General features: G+C 45.5%; 1 protein-coding gene across 8 annotated transcripts in view; it reads left to right on the top strand.

Annotated features, from left to right (window-relative positions):
• Nucleotides 1-20,253, top strand: part of KATNIP (katanin interacting protein) — a 181,443-nt gene that overhangs the window by 3,071 nt on the left and 158,119 nt on the right. For all 8 annotated transcript variants that reach the window (XR_012161174.2, XM_073362645.2, XM_073362649.2 and 5 more), the window contains exon 2: nt 1,803-1,879. Coding sequence is in view for 7 of the 8 variants with exons in the window: in XM_073362645.2 (XP_073218746.1) it covers nt 1,818-1,879 (62 nt within the window). In the remaining variant the exon portion in view is untranslated. The remainder of the gene's footprint in view (nt 1-1,802; nt 1,880-20,253) is intronic.

The following is a 20,253-nucleotide window of genomic DNA, read 5'->3' as shown; positions in this document are numbered from 1 at the left end:
GGAATTTAAGAAGAGAAATAAAGTAGTGTTGTGGGGGTGGAGGATTGCTACTGCCTCCACTCCCCAATTAGCCCCTTTCCAAGTTGTGAAGCTACAATCACTTTTAGCTTTCACTTTTAATTGGAAAAAACAAAGCAAGGTGTTCAGTATCATCTTTTAATTATAAACAGAGTTGTAATTGGCTGCTGGACCACAAACTACTGCTGAAAGGTTAGCATTTATAAACTTTTCTGTACTGATTTGTTTTATTCTTCTGCTAGTATATGTTTCCTAGTTGAAGAATACTTTGCATAACCCCTTAATTCTTCCCCATTCCAAAGTAATTGTTTTACAGTTTAAAAATGAAACAAAAACACTGTAACTCAGAATAACTCAGAAAGATTACTCTAATATCAATAAGACACACTAGAGTATGAATTAGTTTGCCACTGATGCACTGGCTCCTCATAATACACATGAGGTCACCAGCTTGTAGAAGTATATGTTTGTGTATTTTCAGTAGATGTTCTAAACAATCTCACATTTTCTGTTCTGAGGACCAATTCAATTCTTATTAAAGTCAGTGGAACTACTCAGATTGACTTCAGTGGGAGTTGAATCAGTCCTGCTTAGTTGCTATGTAACACTGACCGACTCCGGTTGTTGTCAGGCGGGACGGAACCTGGGACCTCTGGAGCTAAATGCATCAGCCAAAAGCTATAAGGCTGTTAACTAAGGCTGTAGAGCAGACTTCTTAATCTCTTTCTCTAAGTGGTCTTGGTGTCATTAGATGGGACAGAACATCACATGCAGGAGGTGTGTGGGTTACAGCTACATGCTATGATTCCACTGGGAACCGTAAAAAACAAATCAGACTACAAAGTCCTTATACTGTATTGTCAATTGAGATAAAATACAATTGTTTTTCAAGTTTAGAATTGTGAAAATATTTCTGGTGCTTCTTTTTTTGTTTACTATAAATTCAGTGTATTCGATTCACTGTTTTGTTTTATGAAAACTCCTATGTTAAAGCAGCAATTAAATAATACATTCTTGCAAAGTAGGTCAGTAATGTGAGTTATTTTAAGAAAATACACTGTGCAATAACAAGTGTGAATTATTTAATTCATGTCTTGCAAATTGAGAAATCTCATAGTACACAGAGGAGGAAAAGATCTATTAGTTAACAACTTGTTATATATATTGCCTTTTGTTATTCCCCTTTCCCTAAAAGTTGTTTACTTGTTTGTCCTTAAATTGTGCATCCTCTTGGAGCAGGGATGTTACTTCTTAAGTGTTTGGAAGGCATCTTGCACATAGTGGGCAGTACCCCAAATAAATAATTACTTAGGCTGTGTCTACACTACAGCTTATGTCGGCATAATTTATGTCACTCAGGGTTCAGGAAGTGAATAAATCACACCCCCCCCCCCCCGAGAGACATAAGTTTACACCAACATAAGCACAGGTGTGAACAGTTGGCTTCTCCTGCTGACATAGCTACTGCTGCTCGCGGGGGCTGGAGTAGTTAAACCAATGGGAGAGCTTTCTCTCATCAGTTTAGAGCAGCTACGTTAGAGAGCTTGCAACAGCCCAGCTGCATTGGTGCAGCTGTGCCACTTTAAACTTGTTAGTGTAGCCATACTCCTAGGCTATCTTTTCAGGAGGTAGTGCAACGCTGTTTTCTTTAAAACCCTCAGGAAACAATGTTCTTCAACATTAGAATGTAGCCTTGTTCTTTTGTTACTGATGCTAAGAGACTAATCTTTGTGTTCTGAACCCTTTCCTTACTCCACTACTCCAGTTATATTTTCTTGTTTCAGGTTTACACTAAGGACATGGTGACTGACTTTGATGAGAAGCATGATGAATATTTAATATTACTTCAACAAAGAAACCGGTAAGATGCAAGGTCACCAGCACTTTTCATATTATGGAAACTGGGCTAATACTTGTATTTATTAACAGAATATAAAAGTGGACAGTGGTGCAGAGTCTGGGTAGAGGGAGAGTGTCAAACTCTGGGCTCCAGCCCAAGCAGGAACATCTAGACTGTTATTTTTACTCCCATAGCACAAGCTGGAGTCAGTTGACTCAGGCTCTGAGACTTGCTTTTTCTTTCTTTCTTTTTTTTTTTTTGGCAATGTAGACATAAACAGAGTATTCACTTTATTGAAAAATGAAAAAAATAAATAAACAAACACCTACTTAGATGATTCTGCTTGTGTAGCCATTATTTTCTGTTTATTACCACTAGTGATATAAGCATGGAAACAGGACTCTTGTTTCATTCTCCACCCAACTTTCTTTTTGTGACACCACATTCTTCTTCACAGCAGCTTATTGTGTCGTCACAAACATAGCCTAGGCAATGGCAGAATCTGGTAAACTCTTATAGACAAAAGATCCTGTTTCCATGCAGATATCTCCAGTAATAAAATGAATGAAAGAAAGAAAAGGGCAAAATGTATTGGTCTTCAACCCCATAGTGATCTGGAATCACAAGGGATGTGCCTCTTGGCCCCAAGCTTGGCTGGATCAAGTAAGTGTTGTTTACCTCTTCACATAACACAAGAACCAAGGGTCACCCAATGAAATTACTAGGCAGCAGGTTTAAAACAAACTGAAAGAAGTGTTTGTTAATACATAGAGTTTAGTAGCAGTTGGGGCTTGTTAGCTTTCTTTTCTGAAGAAGACAAAAGGAACAGGAGATGCCCTGCTAGGTGCTTCTGGGACTGGAACAGCCAAGCTACTAGACAGGGTTAAGGAACCCTGCTGTGACTTGGACTTTGTTTAAAAAGACTTTGAGACAAAGTGCAAGAATATTAATTTGTTTTTTCCTATATGTCAAGAAAAGGAGTTATAGACATCTTTAGAAAGAGTGTGCTGTGGCTTTCCCTCATGGTGTTACAAGGGATGTTATTGGAGGGGGGAGTGAGCGGCATTGCCTTCATGTGGAGTTTTTCTTTTCTTCGTGATGATTCATGTTCACCCCTTTTTCAAGACTATGATAAATTTTGTACAAAGTATGCCTTGTGAGGTATCAATTGAAAACTCATAATTTGCTGATCATTATTGTCCTGGTAAAATATGTGTGGCAACACTCTATGTAAAGTTTACAGTTCTACTGTATGACATTACTGAGACATATCCAAGTTTAGAAAAGTAACCACAAACCAGTTCCTCAGAGACAAAAGGTTAGCCGATGCCTTGGACAGGTGTCAACAAGATTAAATGGACTATCACTTGGTTAAGTGGCCATTCTTTGGCAAGAAAGAGGATGTGAATGAGAAATTTACCTGTTGTCAAAGAAACAGCTGGAGGTTCCTGTCCCCACACACTTTCTGTTTCCTCAACCCCAGCTGGAGATGATTCTCAAAGAAGAGGAGAAATATAAGAAAGGGTAACAGATGCCCCAAGTTATTCCTCCCTTTCTTTCTACTCACGGTAGCCGCAATGTCTGAGAACAGAGAAATGGCTTTAGGATGAGGAAAGGATCCTGTCTGAAAGGAATTCAGCTAGTAAGACTGCTAAAGCATGTGGTGAGAGAGATTTTTACTTTGAATTAACTTAGCTTGTTAAGTTAAGAACATAAGAATGGCCATACTGGATCAGACCAAAGGTCCATCCAGCCCAGTATCCTGTCTACCAACAGTGGCCAATGCCAGGTGCCCCAGAGGGAGTGAACCTAACAGGTAATGATCCAGTGATCTCTCTCCTGCCATCCATCTCCACCCTCTGACATACAGAGGCTAGGGACACCATTCCTTACCCATCCTGGCTAATTAATGGACTTAACCTCCATGAATTTATCCAGTTCTCTTTTAAACCCTGTTATAGTCCTAGCCTTCACATTCTCCTCAGGCAAGGAGTTCCACAGGTTGACTGTGCGCTGAGTGAAGAAGAATTTCCTTTTATTTGTTTGACACCTGCTACCATTAATTTCATTTGGTGGCCCTTGTTCTTATATTATGGGAACAAGTAAATAACTTTTTCTTATTCACTTTCTCCACACCACTCATGATTTTATATACCTCTATCATATCCCCCCTTAGTATCCTCTTTTTCAAGCTGAAAAGTCCTAGCCTCTTTAATCTCTCCTCCTATGGGACCAGTTCCAAACCCCTAATCATTTTAGTTGCCCTTTTCTGAACCTTTTCTAGTGCTAGTATATCTTTTTTGAGATGAAGTGACCATACTTGTACGCAGTATTCAAGATGTGGGCTTATCATGGATTTATATAGGGGCTAAGATATTCTCCATCTTATTCTCTATCCCTTTTTTAATGATTCCTAGCATCCCGTTTGCTTTTTTGACGGCAGCTGCACTCTGCGTGGATGTCTTCAGAGAACTATCCACGATGACTCCAAGATCTTTCTCCTGATTAGTTGTAGCTAAATCAGCCCCCATCAGATTGTATGTATAGTTGGGGTTATTTTTTCCAATGTGCATTACTTTACATTTATCCACATTACATTTCATTTACCATTTTGTTGCCCAATTCCTTAGTTTTGTGAGATCTTTTTGAAGTTCTTCACGGTCTGCTTTGGTCTTAACTATCTTGAGCAGTTTAGTATCATCTGCAAACTTTGCCACCTCGCTGTTTATCCCTTTCTCCAGATCATTTATGAATAGGTTGAATAGGATTGGTCCTAGGACTGACCCTTGGGGAACACCACTAGTTACTCCTCTCCATTCTGAAAATTTACCATTTATTCCTACCCTTTGTTCCCTGACTTTTAACCAGTTCTCAATCCATGAAAGGATCTTCCCTCTTATCCCAGGACAACTTAATTTACGTAAGAGCCTTTGGTGAGGACCTTGTCAAAGGCTTTCTGGAAATCTAAGTACACTATGTCCACTGGATTCCCCTTGTCCACATGTTTGTTGACCCCCTCAAAGAACTCTAATAGATTAGTAAGACATGATCTCCCTTTACAGAAACCATGTTGACTTTTCGCAGCAATTTATGTTCTTCTACGTGTCTGACAATTTTATTCTTTACTATTGTTTCAACTAATTTGCCCGGTACTGACATTAGACTTACCGGTCTGTAATTGCCAGGATCACCTCTAGATCCCTTCTTAAATATTGGCGTTACATTAGCTATCTTCCAGTCATTGGGTACTTTTTTCAGAGTAGCAGCCGTGTTAGTCTATATCAGCAAAACGAAAACAAGTACTTGTGGCACCTTAGAGACTAACAAATTTATTTGAGCATAAGCTGTCGTGAGCTACAGATCACTTCATCGGATGCATGCATTGGGTACTGATTTAAAGGACAGGTTACAAACCATAGTTAATAGTTCCGCAATTTCACATTTGAGTTCTTTCAGAACTCTTGGGTGAATGCCATCTGGTTACTGTTAAGTTTCTCAATTAATTCCAAAACCTCCTCTAGTGACACTTCAATCTGTGACAATTCCTCAAATTTGTCATCCACAAAAGACAGCTCAAGTTTGGGAATCTCCCTAACATCCTCAGCCGTGAAGACTGAAGCAAAGAATTCATTTAGCTTCTCTGCGATGACTTTATCGTCTTTAAGTGCTCCTTTTGTATCTCGATCGTCCAGGGGCCCCACCGGTTGTTTAGCAGGCTTCCTGCTTCTGCTCCCTGGTCGCTTCCTCACTGCTTTATAAAGCCCTGGCCTCCTTGGTAGCCCTGCTCCCTGACTAAGGCTCAGGCAATGAACAGAGGCTTCTAGATTTCAAACCTTGTTTAGAAGCTCACAGCTTCCAACCACCAGCCACAACACACGGTCCTTCAAACAGACAGACAAACACAACCTCAGCACACAGCACGTAACCCCCAAACACACACTACAGACAGCCACTTACCCCAAGGGTCCCATATTTGCTCCTCCTTTACCTGGAGAACTCCCTCTTGAAACTCCCTGTTAGCGGCCCCTGGTCGCAAAGCTCCCTGGTCGCTTGCTTGTGGCAGTTCAATACAAGACAGGACACGGCTTTAGGCAAGCAAGCAGGCTGGTCTGCTGACAGGATTGCCCCTGTAAGCTTTTCCACCTCTCTTTTATTTCTCTCCCCCCTGTGCATTACATACCCCAACCGACCGCAAAAGGCATCAACAAAGGAAATAATATGACTTTGATTAATATTCCTATTTACTAGCCTCTATCTACTACAATCTTTGTTCTCAGGCCTTGAGCTTAGGCCGAGGAAGCTTCCCACGGTTGATGTCCTTATTTTGACTTCCCAGATGGTCCATGTCCTTGGACAGAGCAGAGCAATGTGTGCATTGCTCCTACACAACAGTCAGGGTGTGCCCTGACTGTTTCGAGGTGCATGAACGCTACATGAACCCTTCATCCCCCCTTTTGTTATTATTTGTGCTCGGCCATCTCATGGTAGCCATCAATTTGCTTTTGCAAGTGATTTAACTCCCGGACAGACAAGGACATAACTCGGGGAGCCTGCCAGGGCGGATCTCTGCAAAGCCTTAGCAAAGAGGGAATACATTGTATACAGCAGCAGCAAAATATAAGCCCAACAATTACAAACACAGCATAACCGAAAAGTTGTCGCAGCCATCCTAGAGAGGGCAGCCATCCTGTAAGCCAATTTCAAAAACCCTCAAACCCCAGATCTTGGCGTATGTGTGCTGTAAGATTGGCCAATTGGGCCATTCTAGTTTCTATGGAGCGACTATTATCAGTTAAATTAAAGCAACACATATGCTGAAACGTGGAGCAGCCTAGATGGTGTTTCAGGAGCAGAAAATCAATGGCTGCTCTGTTATCCAAAATTGCATCCCTTAATTCGTGTTGCTCTGTGTTAAGTAGGGCAATTGCCTGGGATGTTGTATTAATTGCCTTTGCCGCAAAGCATGCCAGGTTATTTAAAGTTCTGGCTGTATAAGTGGCAAGCCCGGGAACTCCAACAATAGAGGCTGCTAAGGCGGTATACTCAGCGCGGCTAAGAAGATCAACATCTGCAACACAGCCTTCTGAAAGGGGTACACCTCTTTTACTGCGCTTTTGGCCGGCAAAAGGCAGAATGAGTGTCATTCTGCTGAGGCAGCAAAGGGTGCCATTGCTTAAATTTGCAGGAATATAACTAAAGGTGCATGAGCCGCAGGTAAAAAACCACCCTGATGGTAGGATGATATGGCCATAATTGTACGAAACATTCACGGCGTGGGAACAATTTAAAAAGGTTTGAGAAACTTGCCGACAGCCCAAGGGCACCTTTGTACTAGTGCAGTTAACCACACGCGCACAGGTGACATTGTTGGTCCCGGCCGGGTACGGTGTGTGGAGGGATATGGCCGTGTGAGGCAAAGTATAGTTGGCCGGGCCCCAATTAGCCATACCAGAGTATTGGGAAGAGAGATTCACGTAAGCAGCGAGCATCGTCTCATTCCCTATTTCCTCAGGGTGATGACATACTGGGATAAGGCATGTACCTAACAATTCTCCGGCTGCTACAGAATTAGATAAACAAAAATGGGTAAAATTTGCTATTGAAGCCAATCTTTCCCATAGGTTATATGTCATTCGGGCTTGTAATGGAGAAAGCGCTCCCGAGCGAACCCCTACAGGAAATAGCAGGCACAAAAGGCATACAATCAATACAGAATTAGCCGTAATTTGGGCAAGAATTGCCACAAACAAAGTCTCAGGAGTCTCTAGCTGTTGGTTTGCTGCCAGCCGTCGTTGAGCCGCGGCGACCAATGCTTTTACTGCTCCCCATGTCACGGGCTGGCTTGGGACACTACGCCTCTTCCGTTTCCGTCCCTTCGTTGTCGACCCGGGAGGCACCGCGTTCTCCTCCAGGGTCAGCTGAAACTCCGGTATGGGGTTCGATAGTCCCTGGTGCCATGCCATGCTGCTTCAGTGCCGGTCGCACACACCGGGCCGGAACCCACAACGATCCTGCAGGGAGAGACACACCAGCATATCCCCGACCCCAAGTGATTAGAGGTACTGGGCCCAGCCATTGCGGGTCGGGCAGCTGACGGTAGTAGACACGCGGTCTTTCCAGTACCTCGGATTTATGAAAATGCCGATCCACGGGGGTCTGCTGATCTGCGTTCAGCGTTAAATTATTTAAAGTGAACAAAAGGATATGCAATTGCTGCTGAATGTCTCCTAAGGTTCGGAGACGCAGCTCCCCTTGTTTTAATTGTTTGTCAAGCAAGGTTTTTAGCGTGCGATTTGCACCTTCAACAATGGCTTGGCCCGTGGAGTTATAAGGGATCCCGTGTGTGAGATGGACGTCCCATTGGACACAAAAGGCGGAGAGGACTGTTGAGCAGTAGGCTGGGGCATTATCTGTTTTTATTTGGCTCGGGCGACCCATAACAGCAAAACAGGCTAGCAAATGGTGAATAACTTTGGGAGTGGCTTCCCCACGCTGTGGGGTTGCCCAGAGGAATCCCGAATAGGTATCAATGGAAACATGTAAAAACGAATAGGGACGGAATTGTGGCACAGCTGATTCACTGCAGTACCTCTGGGGTTAACGGCATAAGAAAAGGTAGGGGCAGTAGCGGCACAGTGGGGGCAGGAATGAACAATAGAGCGTGCATGATCAGCAGGAATGTGAAACTGGCGGGTCAAAACAGAGGCAGATTGATGAAAAAAGGCATGGCTTTCAATGGGGTCAGAAAAAGGGGAATTTACCTCGCCATGTAACGCGCGGTCAGCGCACGCATTGCCCTCAGTAAGTAGCCCAGGCAGAGGGGTATGACTGCAAATATGAGCAACAAAGTAAGGGAAATTACGAGTGGTGATGAGATACTGTAAAGACAAAAACAGGTGAAGGAGGTCTGCATCGACCTGAGGGGTAATGAGGGCAAGGGGTAAATGATCAATTACTTGATAAACATAATGGGTGTCCACAATCAAATTAAAGGGACAATCAACAAAAAGTTGAAAGGCCAAAACAACAGCAGCCAATTCTGAGCGCTGCGCAGAATGCTGAGGCAGCGTAAAATGAGAATGCCAATGAGGGGGGTCACCTAATTGATAGGTGACAACACCTCGACGTGGAGAGCCATCAGTAAAAAGAGTGATGGCTGAAACAATAGGTTGAAAGCGGCTAAGATGATGGACAACTAGGGGCACCTGTTGGGTAATTACCAATCGGGGATCTTTTGGGGGATTATAAGAGATCTCTCCCACATAATCACAAAGAGCAACCTGCCAGGCCAAGGAGGTATGGCACAAGGAATCAAATTCACTACGGGACAAGGGGAACACAATGGCAACTACATCGGTACTCGTGAGTTGCACTGCACGGTGGCGGGCTTTACGAACAAGATCGGACAAGGCATCTAAATAAGGATAAATGTCCCGAGGAGGAGTGGATGACAAATATATCCACTCTATGATAGAGACGGCTGTGTCCGTATGAGGGACAAACAGAGCCTCAGTAGGCGTATGAGGGGTGGCCAGGAGAACCAACCGTAGGGGACAGATCTCAGTGAGTCTATCCACAAACTGCTGACTCAACACTGCATTGATCTGCCGAATGCAGGCAAGGTGCTCTTCAGTGACGGCAATAACTGCGCCCGGTGCCTGAGCTCCACGTAGGAGCTCGAACAACGGCTGCAGCATTGATGTGGGGAGACGGAAGTAGGGTCGAATCCAATTTAAATGACCCAAAACCTGTTGTAATTTAACAAGGGTTAGGGGTTGAGGTAGAACCAGTTCGGGGCGAACAGGGGCGGCATAGGTTTGCAAAACCTTATGCCCGAGGTAGTGGTAGGGATAAGAGCGTTGGATTTTTTCTGGTGCCACTAATAGGCCATTTTGGCAGAGAATCTGGGACAGAGATTCAAGCTGTTCTGCCGTAACCTGGGGACCACTAAGCAAAATGTCATCCATATAATGGTAGACCTTTAGTGTGGGGTATCAGGCACGAAAAGGGGCAAGGGCCCGATCCACAAAAAGCTGACACAAGGTCGGACTATTTTGCATTCCCTGGGGCAAGACTTTCCACTGATACCTATGAGAGGGTTGCTGATTATTATATTGTGGCACTGTAAACGCGAATTTTTCGCGGTCTTGTGGGCAAAGGGGAATGGTGAAAAAACAATCCTTTAAATCTAACACACAAAGCTGATCGGTTTGAGGAATTAAATTCGGGTTCAGTAAGCCAAATTGTAAGGGGCCCATGGGTTGTATGCGTTTATTTATTTCCCTTAGATCGTGTAACAGCCGCCATGCACCCGATTTTTTCTTAATAACGAACACCGGGGTGTTCCAGGGACTAGTGGAGCGTTCCAAGCGCTGCACATGCAAATGTTGCTGCACAAGCGACTGAAGTGCTTTTAGCTTCTCTAGAGGGAGGGGCCACTGGTCAATCCATACGGGCTCTAAGGATTGCCACACCAAGGGTAATGCGGAGGGCAAGGTGCGTGTGGGAGGGTTTTGGGCCATTAGATATTAATATCAAGGGTGGTGTCCAGCTTTGTAAGCAAGTCACGGCCCCAAATATTGAGGTGGACAGGGAGCACAAAAGGACGGATTGTAGCAAGGGCACGGCCTCCCGGTTTAGAGACCGTGACCCAAGACAAACTTTGGCGCCCAGGTTTACTACCCCCAATCCCCCACAACTCTTTAGAAGGAACTGTTGGCCAACTGACAGGCCACTCCGGATCGCGAATCACCGTAACGTCAGCTCCAGTGTCCACCAGCCCTGTAAAAGGAACATTGTTTAAGAGAAGTGTTAACTGAGGTTTCGAGGGGCGGACCGACATTGTTAGAGCAACAAGTGGAGAGGACATGTTGTGAGATGGCGACTGAGCCAGCGTCGATCCAAAGCCGCCTCCGCCCCAGGCTCGATCCTCCGCAGCTGGCACCTGATAGGGGACTAAAATCAATTGCGCAATTGACCGTCCATGCGGGAGCGACTGTGGAAGATGGGTCCATACCTGAACCTTAATAACGCCGGTGTAGTTGGCGTCAATGACCCCTGGAATGACCAAAAACCCTGTTTCCCAGCGTGTGAGCGAGGGAGAACCAGACCCACAAATCCGGCAGGGAGAGGTCCCGTCACCTGGGTAGGTATGGCGCAAACCTCCCCCGGCAACCGAAAGTCAGCATCCTCCTGCATAATCAAATCAAGCCCTGCACTTCCGGCAGTCGCCGCCTTCATGGAGTCTATGGGTTTTGAAGCAGAGGAACAGTTGTCTGAGTGGGAAACACCCCGTTTGGCCCTGGGTTCGGGGGGGACCCGTTGTGCGGTTTCCCGACCCGCTACGACACTGATTAGCCCAGTGATAGCCCTTCCTATACTTGGGGCACTTCTTTGAGGGGCGAGCGGGCGCCGCCGAGGAGCGGCACTCCCGCTGAAAGTGACCCTCCTTACCACAGCGGTAACAACGCTTCCCCTCCTTCCCGCTTTTCCACAGGGCGGCAGCCAGAACTCCAGCCTTATGGGCTTGGGTGCCGATGTTTTGGCACGCCCGCAGCATGTCCGACAGCTCTAGAATCCCAGAGGCTTGTGCCGCCTGGAGAGCACGGCGGCAATCCTCGTTCGCATTTTCAACTGCCATTTTTAAGAGGATCTCCTGAGCTGCTGCAGGGCTATCCACCTGCCGGAGGATAGCCTCCTGTAATCTGTTGGTAAAATCCATAAAGGACTCTGATGCACCCTGATGGATACTGGCAAAGCTTTTGGTAGGCTTGCCTGAATCCGGGACCTTCTGGAAAGCATGCTGGGCGCAGGTGGAAATAATGGGGAAGATGGCCTGAGGGAGTTGAGACTGCAGCTGGACAGTAGCAAATTGGCCCTCCCCTGCCAGGTGCTCATAAATGATACCTTGCTCTCTATACACCTGGGCCTGGCGTTCCGCCATCTGCCGATACTCACTAAGCCAAATAACATACTGACTAGGTGTCAGCATCATGCGCAACAGCGCCTTCCAGTCCTCAGGGACCAGGGAATACCCAGAACCTAGCCCTTCAATGAGACCACGCACATACGTGCTAGTCAGACTGAACTCACGAATCGCTTTCTTTACTTCTCTGATCACCGAGTAAGGCAAACTGACCCAGTTTGCAACCTGGTTGCCCTGGCCATCATCCTGCCAGGTCACCGGACAGACTGAGACCAGCTCAGCCAGCTCCTCTGCTGTAAGATCCGAGCGAGTCTTCGCTGCATGGACCATTTGTTGCACCAGCGAAAGCCCCTGAGCAGACGCGGATGACCCTCCAGGGGGCCCCGGAGCATGGGGCCCCACGGTGGGAGGGTGATCACACACCGGCTCCGGTGGGGAAGGCCAGGGAGATGGTGGTAATAGAGGCCCTGGGGGCGAAGCAGGGGGAGGGATGGTTGCAGGAGCGGATGGGGGTGGCGAGATCGGCAGCCCCTCTGTTGGTGCAGGGGGGGGCCTGTCTGAAGCGACACGCTGTGTCGCGGCAGAGGTGCCAGGTGTGTAAAGCCTGCACGGGCGCCCGAGGCTCCTTGTGCAATGTCTGGCCCAACCGCTCCCAGTCCGCTAGCTTAAGGGTTCCAGCTTCAGGGTACCACGGGCACTGGGCACTCACCTCCTGTAGCAGGAGAGTGAGCTCTCAAGTGGGACAGTCATGCTGAGCCTTACACAGCAAATACTGTAGCTCACAGCGGTGTTGCACTTGCAAAGCAGAGAGGGAGCTTCCCATACTTACCACAATGAAAAATACTCACTGGGATCCACGAAGCGGATGAGTGATGCGTCTGAAACCCTTGCCGGGCGAGGTGAGTGCTGAGGGCCCCACGTTTGGGCGCCAGTTGTGGCGGTTCAATACAAGACAGGACACGGCTTTAGGCAAGCAAGCAGGCTGGTCTGCTGACGGGATTGCCCCTGTCAGCTTTTCCACCTCTCTTTTATTTCTCTCCCCCCTGCGCATTACATACCCCAACCGACCGCAAAAGGCATCAACAAAGGAAATAATGTGACTTTGATTAATATTCCTATTTACTAGCCTCTATCTACTACAATCTTTGTTCTCAGGCCTTGAGCTTAGGCCGAGGAAGCTTCCCACGGTTGATGTCCTTATTTTGACTTCCCAGATGGTCCATGTTTCCATGGTCCATGTCCTTGGACAGAGCAGAGTAATGTGTGCATTGCTCCTACACAACAGTCAGGGTGTGCCCTGACTGTTTCCAGGTGCATGAACGCTACGTGAACCCTTCACTTGCTCACTGCTTTATAAAGCTAGGTATTAGTTACTCTTTATTTTCATTTTCTTGTAACCAGCTCTGACTTTTATGCCTCATTACTTGTTATCGCTTAGAATCTATCTTTCTTTAGTTAAGTAAATAAACGTGTTTTATTGTTTTATCTAAACCAGTGTGCTTGGATTGAAGTCTTTGGGAGATAACCGGATTTGTGCATATCATTTTCTGTTAATAAAATGATGGACTTTATATGCACTTGTGTTGCCTAGGAGAGGGCTGGGCAGTACAAGATGCATATTTCTGGGGTGGAGGGGGGAGTCTGGGACTGGGACTTTGCTGTTGTTGCTCTGCAGTGTAATTAAAGGGTGACTGGCTGTAGCACTGTTACAGTGCAAGAGGGAGTAATTTACATGCTGGAGGCTTTGTGTGAACAAACCAGGGTAGTAACTCTCACAGCAAAGCAGTGTAAAAGGCACCACAGGTTGGAGAACTGATGGGACACAGCTGTTCTTCAGTCCAAATTGTATCCTGGGTAATGTCACTGTGGTGTAGCGGACCAAAGTATATGCACAGTATGTTATTTTAAGTGAAGTTTACACTTTAAGCACTGGTATAGCAATTTTAAGTGAGTCTCAAGTGCGGTAGCTAGAAACAGTCAAACAGAGGTTACAGTTGTTTTCTGTTTGTTTACTTCGGGTAATGGAAATAGAAACAGTAAGGCATAAAAATGAACAGTGAAACAACTGGAAAGTTAGAGAGGGCCAGACTGGAAGCAGAAGAAAAAGAGAACTCCAGCACCAAAAGTGGCTGACAGAATTGAGACTAAAAGAAGCAGGTGCTGCCCTGGCGCATAGGAGAAAGATGCATGTGCTGCACAGGAAGCTGAAGAAGCCACCCACATAAGAGCTGTGGAATTGAAATAAGAAGCTGAGGAGAAGGAGAGAAAATACAATCTGGAGCAGATAGGAAAACGTGGGAAGATCCTAGAGTCACTGACATCCTCCAGTCGAGATGATCCACAGCTGGGACCAGTTATGTTCTGCATAGAAGGAGACAAACTGCATTGAGGAGAACTTCACCACTTTTGAAAAGCTACGTGAAGTTCATAAGATTCCTGAGGACAAGAAAGTCCTCACGCTGGTTGCAAAACTGTTGTTAAAGTTTTGAATGTATTTAATGCCAATTCAGGAAGCTTTGATATATTCTAAATTTAAGGAAACAGTTTTATAAAGGTTTCAAATCACTCCTGAAGGGTATAGGTGAAAAATTTAGAAATCTTAAAGGGAGTGCTTGCTTGAGTCATAATGAATATGTTTATAAGATCTGTGACTTAATAAGAAAATGGGTAAAGGGAAAAGGGGCTGCAGATTATGACGGATTGCTTGATCTCATTGCTCAAGAACATTTCTTGAGTATATGCACTAACAGTGTAAAAAATTGCCTATGGGCTAAACCTTTATCAGAGATGGCTACGCTGGCTGATGCCTTTGAGCAAGCTGAGATGTCCAATGAGTGCAAGCTACAGACTGAGGCGCACAAACCCAGTGTAAAGGGGGGATCCTGTTTTACCCCTGGGAAAAAGAAGGGTAGTTGGGAGCCTAAGTACTCCTCCCTCACCACCAGAATTATTCCTCTCCTGGTTATCCCCATCACAAACCTCCTGTGAAGAGGGAGGGCCCAAGAACGTTTTACCAGTGTAACTCCACTAGGCATCTGAAAAATCAGTGCCCTAAGATGAAAGAAACTAAGCCCTATCCAATCCATGTTAATGCAGCTGTCATCAGCACAGTAGCCCCAGAGGCACCTGCAGTTTACCTGATGAGTAGGTCCCTTCCAAATTCACTGCCATGAAAAACACATCACGGACTGTGAAATCTCGTTTTCCCCCATGAAATCTGGTCTTTTGTGTGCTTTTACCCTGTACTATGCAGATTTCATGGGGGAGACCAGCGTTTCTCAAATTGGGGGTCCTAACCCAAAAGGGAATTGCAAGGGGGGGGTCACAAGGTTATTTTAGGGGGGGGTTGCGGTATTGCCACTCTTATGTCTACGCTGTCTTCAGAGCTGGGCAGTCGGAGAGCAGTGGCTGTTGGTCGGGTGCCCAGATCTGAAGGCAATGCCCCGCCAGCAGCAGCGCAGAAGTAAGGGTGGCAATACCATGTCATGCCACCCTTACTTATGCACTGCTGCCTTCAGAGCTGGGCGGCCAGAGAGTGGCGGCTTCTGACTGAGGGCGGCTTCTACAGGCAGCAGGGCAGAAGTAAGGGTGGCAAAACCATGCCATCCTTACTTGTGTGCTGCTGCTGGCAGTGGCTTTGCCTTCAGAGCTGGGCTACCAGTCAGCAGCCACTGCTCTCAAGCTGCCCAGCTCTGCAGGCAGTGCTACCCCTACAATAACCTCGTGACCCCTCTCCCCCGCCCATGACTCCTTTTTGGGTCAGGACCCCTACAATTACAACACCATGAAATTTCAGACTTAAATAGCTGAAATCATGAAATTTACAATTTTAAAATCCTGTGACCGTGAAATTGACCAAAATGGACCCTGAATTTGGTAGGGCCCTACTGATGAGTTTTAAGGGGGCTGGCTCTGCAGAGCTAGATATGAAATTTGTTAAGGTTATCAAGATTATCAATAACAGAGAGTGCATAGGGTGGCGAGACTCCAGTGCACAGATTCCTCTAGTTAAGCAGAGTGTGATCCAAGACACTAACATGTTACCTGGCCTAATGGCAGAGCTTGTGGTAGTGGGAGGATCTAGGATTCCTGTGCCATTAGCTAAAGAGCATGTGGAGTGGGAAGGTTTAGAAAGTGATTTGACTGTAGGGGTAGTGGACAATATCCCTACTGAAATGCTTGTTGGGAATGATTTTTTTCATGTAGTTAAGACTATTAATATGGTAACTTACATCAAAAGGGAATATTGTACTGTGATCCCAGAGGGGAGTGGTAAGGTCCCAGAAACTGCTGAGGGAGATAGAGAAGGTCTCTTTGACTCCTCTGCTGTCTCCAGGTATGGGAGGGACTGAGGGTAACTCCTGAAAAACAGTATAAAAGGCAGCATGCTCTCAGGGCCAGTGGCGGGGAACGTGATCCCTGTGATTGAAGAAGCTGTCCCAATTGTCAGCTGCCAGCATTTTGCAGGTGAGCAAAGATCAGACCATACTCTAGAGAGCATAAAAAAGTGTGACCTAGTGGGAGCCACAGGAAAGGAAGATGGGAAGAGATTTTTTGAAGAAGATGGGAGGTTGTATATACAGGCTTCTGTGGGAAAGAACAAAAGCCCTGGGCAACCCTATAAGCAGTTGCTTGTGCCCACCTAACACCATGGGGAATTATTGTTAGCACATGACCTCCTTTTGTTGGTCACTTGGGGGCACAGAGAACCTATGACAGGGTGAAGAAAAATTTCTATTGGTCAGGAATACAGAATAATCTGCAGAATTATTGCAGGTCTTGTGAATTATGTCAAAAAAGGAAAAGACCTGCAGGACCCCAGAAAATCTCTCCATGCTCCTTGCCTGTAATACAGGAGGCATTCCTAAGGGTAGCAGTGGACATTGTGGGCCTATGCCACGTCTTACCCTCCAAGGAAATAAATATATCTTAGTGATAGTGGATTTTGCCACTAGATTTCCTGAAACAGTACCTCCGTCTAGTACTGAGGCAGAAACGGAGGCAAGAGCCCTTCTCACCATCTTTAGCAGATCTCCCTAAAGGGATTTTATCTGATCATGGGTCGAATTTCATGGCACAGCTATTCAGCGAGCCATGGAAGTTATGTGGGATGAAACAACTAAAAACTGCCCCATATCACCTAGAAACCAATGGTTTGGTGGAAAGATTCAATGGGACTCTAAAATCCATGCTGGGAATGTATGCAGACAAAAGGGTTCAAAATTGGGATGAACTGTTACCATTTTTGTTGTTTACAGAGAGGTACCCCAAGAATCAGCAGGATTCTCCCCATTTGACCTCCTATATGGAAGGAAAGTGAGGGGACCCCCTAGACCTCATCAGAGTCTCCCGGGAAGGGAACACTGAGGTGAAGGAGGAGCCAGTGACTGAACATGTACAGGGGTTCAGAAAGGAGATAAAAGACATGATGGGTATTGTTCAAACTAACCTCAAAGTCAGACAATCCAAACAAAAGGCGTGTTATGATAAACATACTAGTAAACGCTCTTTTGTAATAGGAAATTGGTGTTAGTGTTAAGCCCTGTGAAAAGGTACAAAATGCAAAATTCTTGAAAGGACCCTTTGAGGTGGTAGAAGTGGTAAATGAAGATACATATTCTGTTAGAGCCTCATGGTAATGCTGTTCCACAGCTAGGACATGTAAACAGACTTAAAGCCTATCACAGCAGAAAAGCCATGGTAAACATGATCTGCTGTGTAGAAAGGTTTCAGAGTAACAGCCGTGTTAGTCTGTATTCGCAAAAAGAAAAGGAGTACTTGTGGCACCTTAGAGACTAACCAATTTATTTGAGCATGCACACCACCTCATTGATTTAATAGCTGAATGCCAAAATAACTCAACTCTGGAAAGCATTGATATCTGCAGTGAGATAACACCAGTTGAAAGGGCAGAGGTGTTGTCAGTGCTACAAGAATACAAAAGGGTATTTTCTAATAAGCTAGGAAAGACACTTGCTAACTCATAAGATCATTACAAAAGGATGACAGCCACCTCCCAGCAGACCCTATAAGGCCACTGGAAAGGTAAAAAACAAATTTGTGCAGAAATATGAAACATGTTAGACCTAGGAGTAATTCTAGTCTGACAGCTCTTGGGCATTAGCTGTGACGTTGGTCCCTAAGAAAGACAACACATTAAGATTTTGTGTTGATTATAGAAAACTCAGTGCTGTTACAGTACCAGATGTATATCCCATGCCAAGAATTGGTCAGGTGCTGGACATTTTAAGCAAAGCTAAATATCTCAGTTCTTTTGATTTACCTCAAGGTTATTGGCAGATCCCTTTGGATGAGAATGCACAGAAAAAATCTGCTTTCATCACAGATATAGGATATATATGTATGAGTTCACAGTGTTACTGTTTGGTTTAATTAGTGCCGGGGCCACCTTCCAGAGGCTGGTTAACCAAGTGTTAAATGGTTAACAGAACTTCACAAGAGCATGTGTGAATGATATTGCAGTGTTTAGCAACACTTGGGCTGAACACAAAGAACACTTGGGAGTTGTACTGTCAAAACCCAGGGAGGTAGGCCTAACCATAAAACCTCTAAGTGTAAAATTGGAGCAGCCAGAATTCATTATCTGGGACACTGTTTCAGTGTGTTTGGGTGTGTGTGCGGGGGCGGTCAAATATTCCCTGATCCTTTTAACGTTAAAGCCATTGTGAATTGGCCTGTACCCCAAACCAAAAAAGAGGTCCAATCTTTCATAAGTCTAGTAAATTATTACAGAAGGTTTGTGTGGGGGTTCAGTGATGTATCTGCAATCACAGATTTATGTAAAAAGGCTAAGCCAAACAAAGTTGTTTGGATGAAAGCATGCCAGGAAAGATTTGATAAGATAAAGAAAATCTCATGTAAAGATCTTGTCTAAAAAGCTAACCCTAATTTTGACAAAATGTTTGAACTGTGTGCAGATGTTTTATCAGACATTAGTCTGGGTGCTGTGCTTATGCAAACAGGAGAATAACAAGAATCACATAATTGTCTTAAACAAAACACTGACACCAACTGAACAGAATTATTCTATCGTAGACCAGGAATGCTATGCTATAGTGTGGGCAGTTAAGCAACTAAGGCCCTAACTTTTCAATATGAAGTTCAAGGTCTTAACAAATCATTCACCATTGGTCTGGCTAAGCAAAACTAAAGGCTCAAATGCTAAGCTTCTGCACTGAAGCCATATACTTTAAAAATCTTATATGGAAATTGTGCATATAAAGGGAAAAGAAAACATGGTGGCAGATGCCCTGTCTAGGAAGGAGGGCCCTGACTCACTGCCTCTCACTTTTTGTACACTGCCTCGCATAATGGGGCCTTGTCACAGACTCCGAGTGTGGTTCTTTGGAGGGTGGCTTCTGCCCTCACTGGGACCCCCCCTTAGTTTGCTCATGGTCAGGGAAGTTCTTTGATTGTGTCTGGAAGTATGTCTCAGTCTCTTAACTGTGCTCTGGGAGGGAGCCTGGTACAGCATGTTGCCCCTCCGCTGTCCAAGGCCGTTCTGCCTTCCACTCCAACCTTCTCTGCACTCCCTCCTTTATAGTATGCCTTGTTTCCTCTCTTGGGTGCAGCTGTGAGTTCCCACCTCCATGATAGGCAGCTCTGGCAGCTGCATGTGGGTGTGGCTGAGCTGCTTGCCTGCAGATAGGAAATGCTCCTTGTGACGCTCTGTACCTCGGGGGAAGACCCTGCACCCCCATGTTCATCCTTCTAATATGATTGTGTGGTATCCAATGCAAAGTTTTACATGTTGGGTGTCTTCAGAAGGCTCATGATGCACTAAGCATTGTTGTTATAGTAATGTTATAGGTTGTAATTTCATGTATGTAGTTATGAGGCTGAAAACGTGTTGTCATGGCTTAAAACAAACCCTGGCAAAACTCTCCAGAAGCAGAGGGGCAGTTCACACCTCATAAGGCCATGTATGGGACAAACCCAGCCCACCCTCCCAGGAACAAAGGACACGGGCCTAGGCAGCAACAAAGGATCTGTTGGACTCTCCAGTGAGTCACCCCCCTTCTCTTGGTCAGTTTGGGACTACGATGAGGTAATGCTCACCTGACTCTGAAGGGGTGGGGGCAAAGCCAAGAGGGAAGAAAGAAGATGATAAAAGAGAGAATGGCAAAGTCTCTCCTTCTCTTCCACCTCCATCTACAGACACCACCACCAAGCGACTGAAGCGCTGATCAAAGGGGAGAGCCTGGTTGGGCAACCAGTCAGCCTGTGGTGAGAAGCACCTAAGTTTGTAAGGGCACTGAAAGTGTTAAGATCAGCTTAGAATGCGTTTTACTTTTATTTCATTTGACCAAATCTGACTTCTTGTTCTTTGACTTAGATTTTAAGTGATTATATCTTTTGTAGTTAATACATTTGTTTGTTTGTTCTGCCTGAAGCAGTGCATTTGGTTTGAAGAGTGTCAGAGACTCCCCTGGGGATAACAAGCCTGGTA

This window comes from Lepidochelys kempii, chromosome 10, assembly GCF_965140285.1.
Source record: "Lepidochelys kempii isolate rLepKem1 chromosome 10, rLepKem1.hap1, whole genome shotgun sequence".
NCBI classification, from domain to species: domain Eukaryota; kingdom Metazoa; phylum Chordata; order Testudines; family Cheloniidae; genus Lepidochelys; species Lepidochelys kempii.
Note: the sequence above shows the minus strand (reverse complement) of the source record. Positions and strands in the feature narration are given on the sequence as shown.